The 16495-nt window shown below is 43.7% G+C and overlaps 2 protein-coding genes across 4 annotated transcripts in view; both read left to right on the top strand.

The window, feature by feature from the left end:
- nudt12 (nudix (nucleoside diphosphate linked moiety X)-type motif 12) overlaps positions 1 to 3216 on the top strand; it is a 20360-nt gene extending 17144 nt beyond the window's left edge. For all 3 annotated transcript variants that reach the window (XM_061730311.1, XM_061730310.1, XM_061730309.1), the window contains exons 7-8: positions 55 to 254; positions 1543 to 3216. In XM_061730311.1, the coding sequence (XP_061586295.1) occupies positions 55 to 254; positions 1543 to 1650 (308 nt within the window). In that variant the 3' untranslated portion in view covers positions 1651 to 3216. The remainder of the gene's footprint in view (positions 1 to 54; positions 255 to 1542) is intronic.
- A 2706-nt stretch (positions 3217 to 5922) lies between these two features.
- Positions 5923 to 16495, top strand: part of LOC133451339 (protein HIRA) — a 42690-nt gene continuing 32117 nt past the window's right edge. Inside the window, 3 exon segments of the mRNA XM_061730308.1 lie at positions 5923 to 6349; positions 15122 to 15184; positions 15307 to 15417. Of these exon segments, the coding sequence (XP_061586292.1) occupies positions 6313 to 6349; positions 15122 to 15184; positions 15307 to 15417 (211 nt within the window). The 5' untranslated portion in view covers positions 5923 to 6312.

The following is a 16495-nucleotide window of genomic DNA, read 5'->3' as shown; positions in this document are numbered from 1 at the left end:
TACGTGTCCATCAGGAGACTAACCTTTTGTTTTTTTACCTCTAACCCCCCCCAGGCGAGGCCCTGGAGTCGGCCGTGCGTCGGGAGGTCCATGAAGAGGCCGGCGTTGCCGTGGCGACGGTCCAGTACGTGTCCTGCCAGCCCTGGCCCCTCCCCTCCTCGCTCATGATTGGCTGTCTGGCCGCCGCCGTCTCCACGGCGATCCGGGTGGACGAGAGCGAGCTGGAGGACGCCCGCTGGTTCCCACGGCAACAGGTGAGACAAACGCCCGCTGGTTCCCACGGCAACAGGTGAGACAAACGCCCGCTGGTTCCCACGGCAACAGGTAAAACGCCCGCTGGTTCCCACGGCAACAGGTGAGACAAACGCCCGCTGGTTCCCACGGCAACAGGTGAGACAAACGCCCGCTGGTTCCCACGGCAACAGGTGAGACAAACGCCCGCTGGTTCCCCACGGCAACAGGTAAAACGCTCGCTGGTTCCCACGGCAACAGGTGAGACAAACGCCCGCCGGTTCCCACGGCAACAGGTGAGACAAACGCCCGCTGGTTCCCACGGCAACAGGTAAAACGCTCGCTGGTTCCCACGGCAACAGGTAAAACGCTCGCTGGTTCCCACGGCAACAAGTAAAAACGCCCGCTGGTTCCCACGGCAACAAGTAAAAACGCCCGCTGGTTCCCACGGCAACAAGTAAAAACGCCCGCTGGTTCCCACGGCAACAGGTAAAAACGCCCGCTGGTTCCCACGGCAACAGGTAAAAAACGCCCGCTGGTTCCCACGGCAACAGGTAAAAACGCCCGCTGGTTCCCACGGCAACAGGTGAGACAGAGGAAACGTGACTTAAAGATGAAGAAGAAGTAGAAAGCATGAGATGATGATAAAAATATTGCTTTCATCAACGAAAATTCGCACTAAATATCGTCGTCAATGAAAATTCGGACTAAATATCATCGTCAATGAAAATTCGGATTAAATATCGTCGTCAATGAAAATTCGGACTAAATATTGTCAATGAAAATTCGGACTAAATATAGTCGTCAACGAAAATTCTGGCTAAATATCGTCATCAACAAAAGTTCGGACTAAAATGCTTCGTCAACCAAAATTGTGACTAAATATCGTCGTCAACAAACCTTTATCCCCTGAGGAAAACAAGACGCAATGAAAATGCTGATCATGTGACGATAACGATAATTAAATACATAATTCAATATCGTAGAGGAATAAAAATGAGACTAAAATGCTCAGACTTTTAGTCGACTGAAACTTGACACGACTAAAAGCAGAATGAACGAGACTAAAACTAATAAAAACTAAAATGATAGTAGGACCTAAAGACTAGACTAAAACTGGAACTGGAACAACAACACACTGCTGATGATGATGTTCTTCTTCTTCTTCTTCTTCTTCTTCTTCTTCTTCTTCTTCTTCTTCTTCTTCTTCTTCTTCTTCTTCTTCTTTCTTCTTCTTCTTCTTCTTCTTCTTCTTCTTCTTCTTCTTCTTCTTCTTCTTCTTCTTCTTCTTCTTCTTCTTCTTCTCTCCAGGTGATCGACTCGTTCCGGGGAACCGACCCGACCTTCGTCTTCCCTCCCAGACAAACCATCGCCCACCAGCTCATCAAGCACTGGATCGGGGTGACCTCCAACCTTTAACAAGTGTGACCTTTAACTCTGACCTCCAACCTCTGACAGGCCTGACCTCTAACCTCTAACCTTTAACAGGCGTGACCTTTAACCTCTGACAGGAAGTGGTTAACCTCTGACAGGCATGACCTCCAACCTCTGACCTTTAACCTCTGGCCTTTAACCTCCAACCCCTGACAGGAAGTGGTCAACCTCTGATAGGAAGTGGTTAACCTCTGACAGGAAGTGGTCAGCCTCTGACAGGAAGTGGTTAACCTCTGATAGGAAGTGGTTAACCTCTGACAGGAAGTGGTTAACCTCTGACAGGAAGTGGTGAACCCCTGACAGGAAGTGGTTAACCTCTGACAGGAAGTGGTCAACCTCTGACAGGAAGTGGTCAACCTCTGACAGGAAGTGGTTAACCTCTGACAGGAAGTGGTCAACCTCTGACAGGAAGCGGTTAACCTCTGACAGGAAGTGGTCAGCCTCTGACAGGAAGTGGTTAACCTCTGATAGGAAGTGGTTAACCTCTGACAGGAAGTGGTTAACCTCTGACAGGAAGTGGTGAACCCCTGACAGGAAGTGGTCAGCCTCTGACAGGAAGTGGTTAACCTCTGATAGGAAGTGGTTAACCTCTGACAAGGAAGTGGTTAACCTCTGATAGGAAGTGGTTAACCTCTGACAGGAAGTGGTTAACCTCTGATAGGAAGTGGTTAACCTCTGACAGGAAGTGGTTAACCTCTGATAGGAAGTGGTTAACCTCTGACAGGAAGTGGTGAACCCCTGACAGGAAGTGGTTAACCTCTGACAGGAAGTGGTCAACCTCTGACAGGAAGTGGTCAACCTCTGACAGGAAGTGGTTAACCTCTGACAGGAAGTGGTCAACCTCTGACAGGAAGTGGTGAACCCCTGACAGGAAGTGGTCAACCTCTGACAGGAAGTGGTTAACCTCTGACAGGAAGTGGTCAACCTCTGACAGGAAGTGGTTAACCTCTGACAGGAAGTGGTCAGCCTCTGACAGGAAGTGGTCAGCGACGACGTCCCGGCGAGCGACTCCATCATCGTCTGATTCAGGAGCAGCTGCTGCCGACGCCTCATCAGTCTCAGGGTTCATGTAGCTCCTAATGGAATAATTACCTATAATGTAATAATTACCTGTAATGTAATAATTATGTAATAATTATGTAATAATTACCTATAATGTAATAATTACCTAAAATGTAATAAAATTTGCAATTAACTCAATTGAAAATGTAATAAAATCCAATAATGTAATAAAATATCCTGACTGATATTGTAATAACATTTTTACCGATAATGTAAAACTTTATTACATTATTGGGAATTTATTACATTTTTAGGTCTGTCTTTTTTTTTCAAAACTGATAATGTAATACTTGACAAATAATGTAATATATTTGTTAGTTTCAGTCCAGAGTTCTACATTTTGTGTTTTAAATATCTAAGAATGTTTTATACGCTGGATTTGAAACACCAGAATGAATATTGGGTTAAATTGCAGACTTTGAGTTCCATGTAATAAATTACTTTACTAACTAACTGTAACTAACTGTACACGCCCACTTTCTACCATGAATGGTCAATGAAAACACTTCATGTTTCTGTTTTTACATAAATGATCAACTGTGTTTTACACTCAAAACATCATGGCTGGGAAGACCGAGGCGTTATACACTTATACTCTCTTATTTGTAGTTAAAATGTCTCATTTTTAGTCAGAAAATCTCATTACACTTAACACAAGACTCATCACTGGAAAAAAACCAACAATTTTCACCTGTTTCAAGTAGATTTTCACTTAAAATAAGTAGAAAAAACTGGTCTGAACTGGTCTGATCTGGTCTGAACTGGTCTGAACTGGTCTGATCTGGTCTGAACTAGTCTGATCTGGTCTGAACTGGTCCTGATCTGGTCTGAACTGGTCTGAAACTGGTCTGATCTGGTCTGAACTGGTCTGATCTGGTCTGAACTGGTCTGAACTGGTCTGAACTGGTCTGAACTGGTCTGAACTGGTCTGATCTGGTCTGAACTGGTCTGAACTGGTCTGATCTGGTCTGAACTAGTCTGATCTGGTCTGAACTGGTCTGAACTGGTCTGGTCCTGATCTGGTCTGAACTGGTCTGAACTGGTCTGATCTGGTCTGAACTGGTCTGATCTGGTCTGAACTGGTCTGAACTGGTCTGATCTGGTCTGAACTGGTCTGATCTGGTCTGAACTGGTCTGAACTGGTCTGATCTGGTCTGAACTGGTCCTGATCTGGTCTGATCTGGTCTGATCTGGTCTGAACTGGTCTGAACTGATCTGGTCTGATCTGGTCTGAACTGGTCTGATATGGTCTGATCTGGTCTGATCTGGTCCTGAACTGGTCTGATCTGGTCTGATCTGGTCTGATCTGGGTCCTGAACTGGTCTGATCTGGTCTGATCTGGTCTGATCTGGTCTGAACTGGTCTGATCTGGTCTGATCTGGTCTGATCTGGTCATCTGGCCTGAACTGGTCTGATCTGGTCTGAACTGTCTGATATGGTCTGATCTGGTCTGATCTGGTCCTGATCTGGTCTGAACTGGTCTGATCTGGTCCTGATCTGGTCTGAACTGGTCTGAACTTGATCTGGTCCTGATCTGGTCTGATCTGGTCTGAACTGGTCTGAACTGGTCTGATCTGGTCTGAACTGTCTGAACTGGTCTGAACTGGTCCTGATCTGGTCTGATCTGGTCTGAACTGGTCTGATCTGGTCTGAACTGGTCTGATCTGGTCTGAACTGGTCTGATCTGGTCTGATCTGGTCTGAACTGGTCCTGCCTCTGGTTTGAACTGGTCTGAACTGGTCTGAACTGGTCCTGATCTGGTTTGAACTGGTCTGAACTGGTCTGATCTGGTCCTGAACTGGTCTGATCTGGTCTGATCTGGTCTGAACTGGTCTGAACTGGTCTGAACTGGTCTGAACTGGTCTGAACTGGTCTGAACTGGTCCTGATCTGGTCTGAACTGGTCCTGATCTGGTTTGAACTGGTCTGAACTGGTCTGATCTGGTCTGATCTGGTTTGAACTGGTCTGAACTGGTCTGATCTGGTCTGAACTGGTCTGGTTCCTGAACTGGTCTGAACTGGTCTGCTCTGGTCCTGAACTGGTCTGATCTGGTCTGATCTGTCTGAACTGGTCTGAACTGGTCCTGAACTGGTCTGATCTGGTCTGATCTGGTCTGATCTGGTCTGAACTGGTCTGAACTGGTCTGAACTGGTCTGATCTGGTCCTGATCTGGTCTGAACTGGTCTGAACTGGTCTGAGCTGGTCTGAACTGGTCTGAACTGGTCTGAGCTGGTCTGAACTGGTCTGAACTGGTCTGATCTGGTCTGGTCTGAACTGGTCTGAACTGGTCTGAGCTGGTCTGAACTGGTCTGAACTGGTCTGAGCTGGTCTGAACTGGTCTGAACTGGTCTGATCTGGTCTGATCTGGTCTGAACTGGTCTGAACTGGTCTGAACTGGTCTGATCTGGTCTGAACTGGTCTTATCTGGTCTTGGTCTGAACTGGTCTGATCTGGTCTGAACTGGTCTGAGCTGGTCTGAGCTGGTCTGATCTGGTCTGAGCTGGTCTGAGCTGGTCTGAGCTGGTCTGAACTGGTCTGAACTGGTCTGAACTGGTCTGATCTGGTCCTGATCTGGTCTGAACTGGTCTGATCTGGTCTGAACTGGTCTGAGCTGGTCCTGATCTGGTCTGATCTGGTCTGAGCTGGTCTGATCTGGTCTGAACTGGTCTGAACTGGTCCTGGTCTGGTCTGATATATATGTATATATATGTAACCGGTGGGATCTTTAGTGGTGTGCGTTGTGTTTTAAACAGACGGGACTCAGACCAGCAGGACTCTTTTGGAGGCAACCTCCTTTTATTTCCTGACAAGGAAATAAAACAACAAAACCTCCAGTCAAACATGCATCCAGTTGAGCCCCTACACAGATAATAAAGAATATTAACATGCTACACAGGAAACCCAAACTGTGGTGTGGGGGGGGGGGGGTTGACATGTCAGGTAAACTAAAATAACAGATTTTGGTGATGGTGAAGGGTGAGAGGGTGAGAGGGTGATATTGTTTCCTGTTTCACGGTTTAAATTCGGGGGTCGCATTAACGGCAACCAGGCGGATTTTCAGAATAAGAGTCCCAGTTACTAGATATCACCTTTTATCTCGACTTTGGAAACGAGTCTCGACAAGCCAAGCTTTTATTTTGAAAGCCAGCTCCATAAAACTGGCTTTTCCGGGCCGCGTTCGAACCCACCGGAAGCAGTTCGGGGCTGCAGCCTTGTTTGTCGTCCGGGGAAAGAAGCCGCTGCTGCCGCTGAACCAGGACCGGGAGACCCCGTAGAGACCCGGAGAACCAGGACCGGGAAACCCCGTAGACCCCTGGAACCGGGGACCAGGAGACCCCGTAGAACCAGGGACCCCTGGAGCCGGAGACCCGGAAACCCCGGAGAGACCCCGAGACCCCTGGAAACAGAGACCCGGAAACCCCGGAGACCCCTGGATAACCAGGGACCCCTGAGACCAGGACCCGGAGACCCCGGAGCCCCCGGAGAGACCCCTGAGACCAGGACCCGGAGACCCCGGGGGATGGAGCTGACCCGCCGAGCCTGAGGAAGAGGAGGAGGAGGAGGAGGAGGAGGAAGGGGAGGAAGATGAAGCTGCTGAAGCCCAGCTGGGTGAGCCATAACGGTGAGTGTCCCGCTCCGACCCCCCGGACCCGGCCAGACCCCCCCCGGACCCGGCCAGACCCGCCCCGGCCTGTCCCGGGGCGGGTTTGCCCACCAGCCGCGTCTTTGTGGCGGCTTTAGCGGCTTTAGCTCCGCCGGTGTTCTGCACAAACTCGCTACCCGCCGAAAGGCCACTTTGGGGTTCTGCGCAGGCGCAGACCAGTTCTCGGCAGGGAGCGAGGATCGACAGAACACCTGCAGAATCCCACCTGGAAAACAGTCAAATACAATCACACATTAATCACGTATTTAGAAAGATAAAACACCAGTATTAAAAGTTTGAACCAAAAAAGTAGAGAGAGAATTAGGGCCAAACTAAGACAAAAACAAACAAACTAAAAAACAAACAACAAAACAAGAAAAAATAAAAAAATAACAATAAAAAAAGAAATAACATGAATAAAGTCATAATATGAGAATAAAGTTGTAAAATTATGAGAATAAAGTAATAATATTGCAAGAATAAAGTCGTAAAATTATGAGAATAAAGTAATAATATTGCAAGAATAAAGTCGTAATATTACGAGAATAAAGTAATAATATTGCGAGAATAAAGTTGTAATATTGCAAGAATAAAGTCGTAATATTATGAGAATAAAGTCGTAATATTACGAGAATAAAGTAATAATATTGCGAGAATAAAGTAATAATATTGCAAGAATAAAGTCGTAATATTAAGAGAATAAAGTTGTAATATTATGAGAATAAAGTAATAATATTGCGAGAATAAAGTTGTAATATTGCAAGAATAAAGTCGTAATATTATGAGAATAAAGTCGTAATATTACGAGAATAAAGTCGTAATATTACGAGAATAAAGTCGTAATATTACGAGAATAAAGTCGTAATATTACGAGAATAAAGTCGTAATATTACGAGAATAAAGTCATAATATTACGAGAATAAAGTCGTAATATTATGAGAATAAAGTAATAATATTGCGAGAATAAAGTTGTAATATTGCAAGAATAAAGTGATAATTTATGAGAACTCTAACAGGAAGAGCACATCCTTCTTTTTTTATTTAATTTATTTTTTTATTGAAAGATATCTTTATATACAAACAAAAAGGCATCAAACTTGATCAAAATGCTTGAAGGAAAAGTTGCATTTAGGAGAAAACAGAAGCAAAAGAAAATAAATAAAATGAAGTGCCAGTGGTGACAGATTTACCATTAAAGTTTACTTCATATTTCAAATATAAAACACATTCTTCTAGTCAGACCAGAGGGGGATTTGTTCCAGGAAGTAGGTTTAGTGAAAACTCTGAGTTTGTTAACCTGAGATGAGGAAACCCGGAGTTTTCCGTTCCAGAAAGTGATGTAACTCAAACTCTGAGTCAGTTACTACGGCAACTGAGCCTGTGAACCTAACCTGCTCGCTAGCAGGTTTACTTCCATAAAGCCTGAGTTTCTCTCTGAACCTAACCTGCTCTAGCAGGTTTACTTCAACAAAGCCTGAGTTTCTCTGTGAACCTAACCTGCTCTAGCAGGTTTACTTCAACAAAGCCTGAGTTTCTCTGTGAACCTAACCTGCTCTAGCAGGTTTTACTTCAACAAAGCCTGAGTTTCTCTGTGAACCTAACCTGCTCTAGCAGGTTTACTTCCATAAAGCCTGAGTTTCTCTCTGAACCTAACCTGCTCTAGCAGGTTTACTTCCATAAAGCCTGAGTTTCTCTCTGAACCTAACCTGCTCTAGCAGGTTTACTTCAACAAAGCCTGAGTTTCTCTCTGAACCTAACTGCTCTAGCAGGTTTACTTCCATAAAGCCTGAGTTTCTCTGTGAACCTAACCTGCTCTAGCAGGTTTACTTCCATAAAGCCTGAGTTTCTCTCTGAACCTAACCTGCTCTAGCAGGTTTACTTCAACAAAGCCTGAGTTTCTCTCTGAACCTAACCTGCTCTAGCAGGTTTACTTCCATAAAGCCTGAGTTTCTCTGTGAACCTAACCTGCTCTAGCAGGTTTACTTCCATAAAGCCTGAGTTTCTCTGTGAACCTAACCTGCTCTAGCAGGTTTACTTCCATAAAGCCTGAGTTTCTCTCTGAACCTAACCTCTCTAGCAGGTTTACTTCAATAAACCCTGAGTTTCTCTGTGAACCTAACCTGCTCTAGCAGCTAGAGCTCTAGCTGGTAGAGGAGGCAAAGATTGTACTCAAGTAAAAGGCCGCGTTCAGACTGCAGCCAATATCCGATTTTTAGCCCATCCAGATTGAAACTGGATGACTCTTTGAAGTCTGAACAGTCCCAAACCGCATGAGATCCGACTTTTGCAAACCAGATGGAAACCACCTCCGGGAGGTAGTTTCATATCCGATCGTTATCACATTTGTGCAGATGCGTCTCAGTCTGAACATCCAAACACCTCAGATGGGATATGACTGTCCCAGACGCTCCAAACCACCCGCCCATTTCCAGTTGTGGAGCTACTCATCCTTACACAGAGAGCATGTACAATCTCTGATGTCACGTCCAAAACTATTATTTGTAGTTTTAAAGGAGCTTGAGGCCGGATTGTGGCAAGATTTATGAAAAAAATCTGTATACATTTTAAGTTTTCTAGTAATAATGTCAGATGAAGCGTTCCAAACCCAAAAGAATGATTCCTCTAGTGTATCTCTCCGTTGCCTTGAACAGGCTGTGTGCTGCAAAATGTGCTGCAATTCTGTCCAGAATTTCCCGCGCTGTCCTGCAGATGTGACGTCACATGACGCATGCACGTTCTCCCCGTTCTCCCCGTTCTCCCGTGCCGGCTTCACTGTTGGCTGCAGTACCCCCAACGGCCGTCGTGGTGAAGGGTGGCGCTAGAGAGTCTCATTTCTTAAAAGGAGCCTCAAGCTCCTTTTTAAGTTGCAAATTCACATTACAAATCATGTTTTAATAGCAGAAAAAAAGACCGCATTTCCACGTACGGTCGCCGCGTCCCCTACGCCGTAGGCTCTGCGTTGGTGTAACGCGGAACCATAAATCAGCCTTCAGTCGCGCTGTGAGCCTGAACCTGCAGCCCGTCAGCTCATCAGGAGGAGAGGTTAGAGAGCGGGGCTGCCAGTTGTTCATTGCTGGTTAGTTTTGTTAACTCTGAGCTTTGTTAGTTGGTTTGTTAGTTTGCTGGTGGTTTTGTTCTCAACACTTTTCTCTGTTTCTCATTTTCCTGGGACGTCGGGTTCCTCCACCGAGACACAACTTTTGCGGTATGCGTTCATTGTTGTGTCTAAAAATGATGCACAGTGCCGACCCAATCAGGAACGGTACAGATATTTTGGGATTTTTTATATATGTAAAAAAATAAAATTATAAAAAAATAAAGGATCCCCATAACCTTTGATCGGGTGGGCAGGACGCACGTTTTGTCCCAAAACCAGCCTGGAGTTCCAGTAACAGAGGTCCGACGGGAGGATTAGAGTGAGATGGGGCAGTGTCAAACGATTTAAAATATTGCACAGTGTATGCCCAGCTTTACAGGTATGGAACAGCATGTGAGCTGGCTCCATATTGTTATTGTTTTTGATGTCGCAATTACATGACTTCACACAATACACGCGCTGGGTGACGCCTCCGCTCAATGATGAGGCCCAGTCTGAACAGCCAGATCTGATTTGGACACTTGCTAAAAACAGTGTGGACAGTCAGCCCTGAAAATCAGATATGAGAAGGAATCCGATATGAATCAGATTTGCCTGCAGTCTGAACGCCGCCTTAGTCTCCTCCTGGTCTTGGTTTCTCCGTGTTTAGAAGAACTTCCTGGACTCAAAAGACTAGGATTCCTTGTGAACAGAGCATGTGCAGAAAACAGATTCCTGTTCCGTTTGATGGGGATATTCCGTTTGGCTAAACACGACCCAATATTCAGTTAGAAAAGCAGTAACCCAGGGCTCATATTGGGGTTTTTAAAAACCTGAATATGAGCAAAATCTGGTTATTCAAAGGGGTTATTGGTGTTTACATGGCCGTGCAACCGGGTTATTGCTAATGTTCCGGTTAGAAAAGGGTTAGTGATGCTGGAAACAGTCACTATCACAGGGACATGCCAGTTTAACTTTAAAGCAGCACTTTGTAACTTTTCCTCCTTAATCTAATATTTCATCATCATCATTGTGATGGAACATCAACTTCCAACAGGTTTAATGAACCTCTGTCATGGTCTGAGGGGTCTGTATCACTTTCACTGGCACTATGTAACTTTGAGGAGCATGGTAGGAACCCTGCCACACTAAAAAACTACACATTTTTACGGCTTTGACTGCTTTACGGCATACGTCACTTCCCCCTCCTTCCCCATTCGTAGTGGATACAAAGCTGGGCGGGGCGTGGAGCGCAGAGCTCAGCAGAAGCTGGTGTCATGGTAACCATGGTAACCCATCCAGACCAAAGCTGGGCGGGACGTGGAGCGCAGAGCTCAGCAGAAGCTGGTGTCATGGCCCAAGCAGCGGAAAAAATGAAGAAAATAAAAGTTTTATCAGAGGAGGCGAAAAAAGAAAGCGGGAGAGTAACAAGTTAAATGCCCGGACAAGAATAAACATTGGCCCGGTGTCGTGTCAAAAAGTGATTGCGTGCCAGAATCTGATTTGTGGCCGCGGGAGCGCGTACAGCAGCCCGTTGAGCGATAGCGTTTAAACGTCAGATTTTCAGATTATGAAGCTCAAGAATGAGATCAAGTCATATTTAGGTATAAACAACCTTTCATTAACTGTATTTGGCCTTCAATCAATTTTTAGCAGGTGAAAAGACCCATTTTCAGGAGAGAAATCAGATTCTGGCAGGAAATCACTTTTTGGAACGACACCGGTGTTCCCTCGCTGGCGTGAGCTATAAGACGAGGAGGGAGGGATGTCCGACCAATGGGGATTTATGGGGATAAAACAAGACACAGAATTGTTATGATACAAATGTAAATGTAGAGTTCTATGTTCAATAAGAATAAACATTTGAATGTTTTCATATTCGTCTTGGGTTTTGGTAATTCTAAAATGACTGACAATATCAACAACAGACACAGAATAATAATAGTGATCATAATCACTATTATCAAAGCAGACAACTGTGGGACAATGACAAGGAGCATGAGCAACCAAAATTGTAAAATTAGAAGATGCAGGACAACATTTGGTCAGTCCTCCCTTTCAGTGCTGGGCACACACCTATGGAATTATTTACCACCAGAAATAAAATCCCAAACAGAATTAAGGATGTTTAGTGCCAAAGCTAAACATTGGCTTAAGCGGCAGCAGAAATGCGAACATTAACTTCTCTCAAGTCACTGTCAGTACAGTATTTTACTAATGTTTAATGTATTTAAAGTAACTTTCAGCTTTTGTTGAGTTTGGCGGCATCTTTTGGACAAAAGCGGTAGTGCTTTACCAGAAAGAACACTACGTTTCCGATGAGCACCAGCGCGTACTGCCGGAAAACTCCTGTCCCGTCGCTGCATTTGTTTTGATAGTGAATGAAATAAGACGGGACGGACTTTCAAAACTACTTTTCTGTTTCACCAAGTGAACAGACGGAACGCAAAAAAAAGATGTTAAACTGCCGGAAAGGAACTGGAATTTACCGGGAACTAGGGCTGTTCGATTTTGCCCAAAAATAAAATCTTGATTTTTTTCCCCTCAAAATCAGATTTTCGATTACGATTACAATTATTTTGTGAATTGACAAAAGGCAAAGAAATGATTTCAAATATGCTGTTTTTTTATTGAACATTTGCCCCGTTGGGCTTTAAGTGCAAACTTTGCTCTTATTAAACCAAAAATGAATGAATAAAGTGCAAAACTCTGTAAAATTAGTTGAAAAAAAGTTTTAAAAAATATAATAAAATATAAAGTTTTATCTCTGGAAAAGAAAATCAGCAAATCAGCACTTGCAAACATACAGTAAGTTATATTTCCAATTAAATAAAACAAGACATTTTCTAATTAAACTAAACTGGGTCTTTGCATGCTCAATAATAATCAACCCATGAAGGAGGTAGAGGTGTGGAATGTCAGTCATTACCGGGAACCTTAAACAAGGAAGCCAGGGAGCGGTATATGGAGAAAATAATGATTATTAACGGTCTGGATCCATATGAAATCCCTACTAAAGAATGGAGCTCCTCGTCGGAGCGCCACTCTTTAAAAGGATTTACTGCTGCAGTTCTGCACAACCCACCGTCTCCGGCAACCTTGTTTAGGAGTGTTTGGCAGCTGCTTTGGTAAATGTTTGACTCGCCATGTGTTTCAATAAATTTGTATAATAGTACATGTTTTGTATCCCTATTACTTCTCTTTTCTTTTTTTTTGACTGCTATATTATGTTGAAGAGGCTCCGAGGCGTGAGCAATATTTTTTTTGTGGAAGTTGATGTACCATCACAATGATGATGATGAAATATTAGATTAAGCTGGAAAAGGTACATAGTGCCGCTTTAAGTTGGGCAATTTTTAATCTAAATTTTGGAGCTGTGTTTATTTGTTTATGATATCTGTTCACTGCATTATTCACTGTATTTGTATTATTGTATTTTGTATTCAGAATCTTTTATCCTTCTTTTGCCTGACCAGGGACAAAGACTGCAAATTAGCTGAAGCTAGACGTCTTGTATGCATCATATTTTTCATTCTTTGTGACAATGTTGTACGTATTGTCCCTGTTAAACAAACATTAAAATTAAAAAAAAAAATAAATAAAATTGTGTAATTGGCAATGAGGAAGTTTTATACAATAATAATACAATTTAATAGAATTACAGCACTAGAGGAAAGAATGTAATGCAAAGAAAATGTATAGAACATTTCTAGTATTTTTCCTGAGAACTGTAAAATTGTGCAGGGCTGATCTGCAAAACATTCAGTTATTCACAGGTTATAAAGTATTTTTTTTTTTGTCAGTAAGTATGTTGGACTACTAATTTATAAAGTCATGCAGAATTCATGCAGCGTCATGTGACGTCACATCCGCAGGACAGCGCGGTAAATTTGGCCCCACAATTGCAGCACATTTTGCAGCAACAGCCTGTTCAAGGCAACAGAGAGATACACTAGAGGAATCATTCTTTTGGGTTTGGAACGCTTCATCTGACATTATTACTAGAAAACTTAAAATGTATACAGATTTTTTTCATAAATCCTGCCTCAAGCTCCTTTACGCACTTTGCCCTAAAATACATCCAAACATGTTCCTTCCTCCTCTGAAAAGTATCACCAACATGTTTATTGTTACATTTAGAGTCTTATTTATCATCATTAAGGAATTGATTCTGAAGAAGTTGGAGAAGACGAGAGGGAAAAGATCTAGCAAAGATCTGGATTCTGTTTATTACGACATTTAATACGAAGGAATCTTTACAGGACAGAACACTGCAAAAACTCCAAATCGTAGGAATATTTGTCTTATTTCTAGTTAAAATGTCAAATTTTTAGTCAAAAAATTAGTCATTAGTCATTACCAGAAAAATAACTTATTTGACAATTTTCACCTGTTTCAAGTAAATTTTCAAAGATTTATTTTCTCATTACAAGTAAAAAAAAATCTTGTTCCACTGGCAGATTTTTCTAATTATTTTAAGTGAAAATCTACTTGAAACAGGTGAAAATTGTTGTATTTTCCAGTGATGAGTCTTGTCTTAAATGTAATGAGATTTTTTGGACTAAAAATGAGACATTCTAACTAGAAATAAGATGGATATTCTTCTTAACATTTTGAGTTTTTGCAGTGCAGAACCTAAATATGTTACACCCTTATTGATCCCATATTTTTTTTTTTTTTTATTATTGAAAATATCTTTATATACAAACAACAAGGCATCAAACTTTATCAAAATGCTTCAGGGAACAGATTAATCTGAGAGAAAACAGAGGAAAACAAAATAAATCAAATGAAATATTGCATTTCTTTTTGTCATGAGTTTAAGGGCTTTAGAAAAGTGAAGGAATTCGTTATGGAAAACACAAAACCGAGGTTTCACTTTCATATAATTGGATTTGTGGAATTTACCCAGAATGATGATATTAATCAGAAAGTCATCGTTGGTTTTTGTTGTCCATTCAAAGACCAAAAATAATATATTTTGGTGAGAAAACCTCTGGGTGAAGCCAGTCATGTTTATCCTGCCAAAGATTATTAGAATATATGCATTAAAAACATAAATGATCAGTGGTTTCACATTCATCACAAAATACACACTTATTAGTTTCAATACCAACAGTTCTTTTGCTTTGGGAGTAATTGGAAATGTTAAGTATTTTGTTCGTAACATGGTGATTATATTTATGTTTGGGGTAAAACTGTAAGAATGAATTTCAGTAGGAAACCGAGGGTTGTGAGATGAAATTAAACGTATTTCTAATTGATTTGTTTGGAATTTTAACCTCGTTAAAGTCTCAGCCACCAATCAAAAGTTGTGGAAAAAGAGGTTTGATAGGAGTAGGATTTAGTTAAAACACCTTTTATCAAAGTCAAAACAGATTAGGGGACGGCTTTGGTGAGAGATTTAAATGTATTACGGTCGTATTTAAGGCAAAAATTCTCATATGATCACAAATCACCAGCACTATCAACTAAACGAAGGACCAAATATCTTTTTCCATCCAGTTCTTGACTGTGATGTATCGATTTGTTCCATATCGGACTATACACGAGCGACGTTTGCAGTTGGTGTTGCAGCGAACGGGCCGTGAACGGTCGCGAGCACCAACAGCAGGTAAATCTGGGCTGAAGAATCTGCCGCGTGGCTGATTGGATTGTCGACTTCTGTCTTTCAGGCAAACCCATATTTTCAGTCGACATCCACCCGGATGGAACCAAGTTTGCAACGGGAGGTCAAGGTGAGTCCGGATCCTCCGGCGGCCGGTCGGACCCGCGGTCGGAGAAACAAGTCTAAATGTTGAGGTTAATGTTGAAGTGTTGAAGTGTTAAAGTCCGGTTCCTTCCGGTGTTCTGTCTCCAGGGGAGGATTCGGGGAAGGTGATGATCTGGAACATGGCTCCGGTTCTCCGGGAGGAGGACGAGAAGAACGACAACGTCCCCAAGATGCTCTGCCAGATGGACAATCACCTAGGTAACGTGGTGTGGTGATGGGTCTGTTGTCCCGGTGTACCTGGACCGGTACCAGGACCTGGTGTGGTGATGGGTCTGTTGTCCCGGTGTACCTGGACCGATACCTGGACCGGTACCAGGACCTGGTGTGGTGATGGGTCTGTTGTCCCGGTGTACCTGGACCGATACCTGGACGGTACCAGGACCTGGTGTGGTGATGGGTCTGTTGTCCCGGTGCACCTGCCGTTTCAGAGACCCCTGTACCTGGACCTGGACCCGGTACCTGGACCGGTTAGACCTCCGCAGGTGCCGGGTCGGTCCTGGTCCAGGTTTCTGAGTCTGACTAGCCGTTAGCCGTTAGCGGTTTAACTAGCGTGTTCTCTCCCCAGCCTGCGTGAACTGCGTCTGTTAGCCGTTAGCGTGTTAGCAGGTTTAACTAGCGTGTTTTCTCCCCAGCCTGCGTGAACTGAACTAGCGGTTAGCGTGTACAGAGTGACTGTAGTGGTATGAATAAAAATATAAAGTATAAAGTGTCAGTGGATGTAAACAGTCCAACAGGAGTATAGAGTAGTCCGGGGGGGGGGGGGGACTGTGGATGTGGGGGATGGAGTTTAGCAGCTGTAATTAAAAAGCAGGGTAGCTTTGGGGACAAAAGTGTCTCTCCTCCTCTCAGTCCTGCAGGCGATGCAGCGCAGGCGCCTCCTGGAGGGGAGCCACTGGAATGCAGGGTGGAGTATGTGGGAGGGGTCCTTCATGATTTTATCTGCCTGGCTGAGGGCCTGCTGGTTGAAAACCACAGACAGAGTTCTGACCGGCAGGCTGATGATTTCGAGCACAATGATGCTCTGCAGTCTGTTCCTGTTCTGGGTGCTGAGGGAGTGGAACCAGCAGGTCATTGAGAAGGTCATGATGCTTTCCAGGAAGGCGTAGTAGAACTAGCATGTTACTCCCCAGCCTGCGTGAACTGCGTCCGTTAGCGGTTTAACTAGCGTGTTTTCTCCACAGCCTGCGTGAACTGCGTCCGCTAGCGGTTTAACTAGCATGTTACTCCCCAGCCTGCGTGAACTGCGTCCGTTAGCAGTTTAACTAGCGTGTTTTCT

Source organism: Cololabis saira, chromosome 9 (assembly GCF_033807715.1).
Source record: "Cololabis saira isolate AMF1-May2022 chromosome 9, fColSai1.1, whole genome shotgun sequence".
NCBI classification, from domain to species: Eukaryota; Metazoa; Chordata; class Actinopteri; order Beloniformes; family Belonidae; genus Cololabis; species Cololabis saira.
Note: the sequence above shows the minus strand (reverse complement) of the source record. Positions and strands in the feature narration are given on the sequence as shown.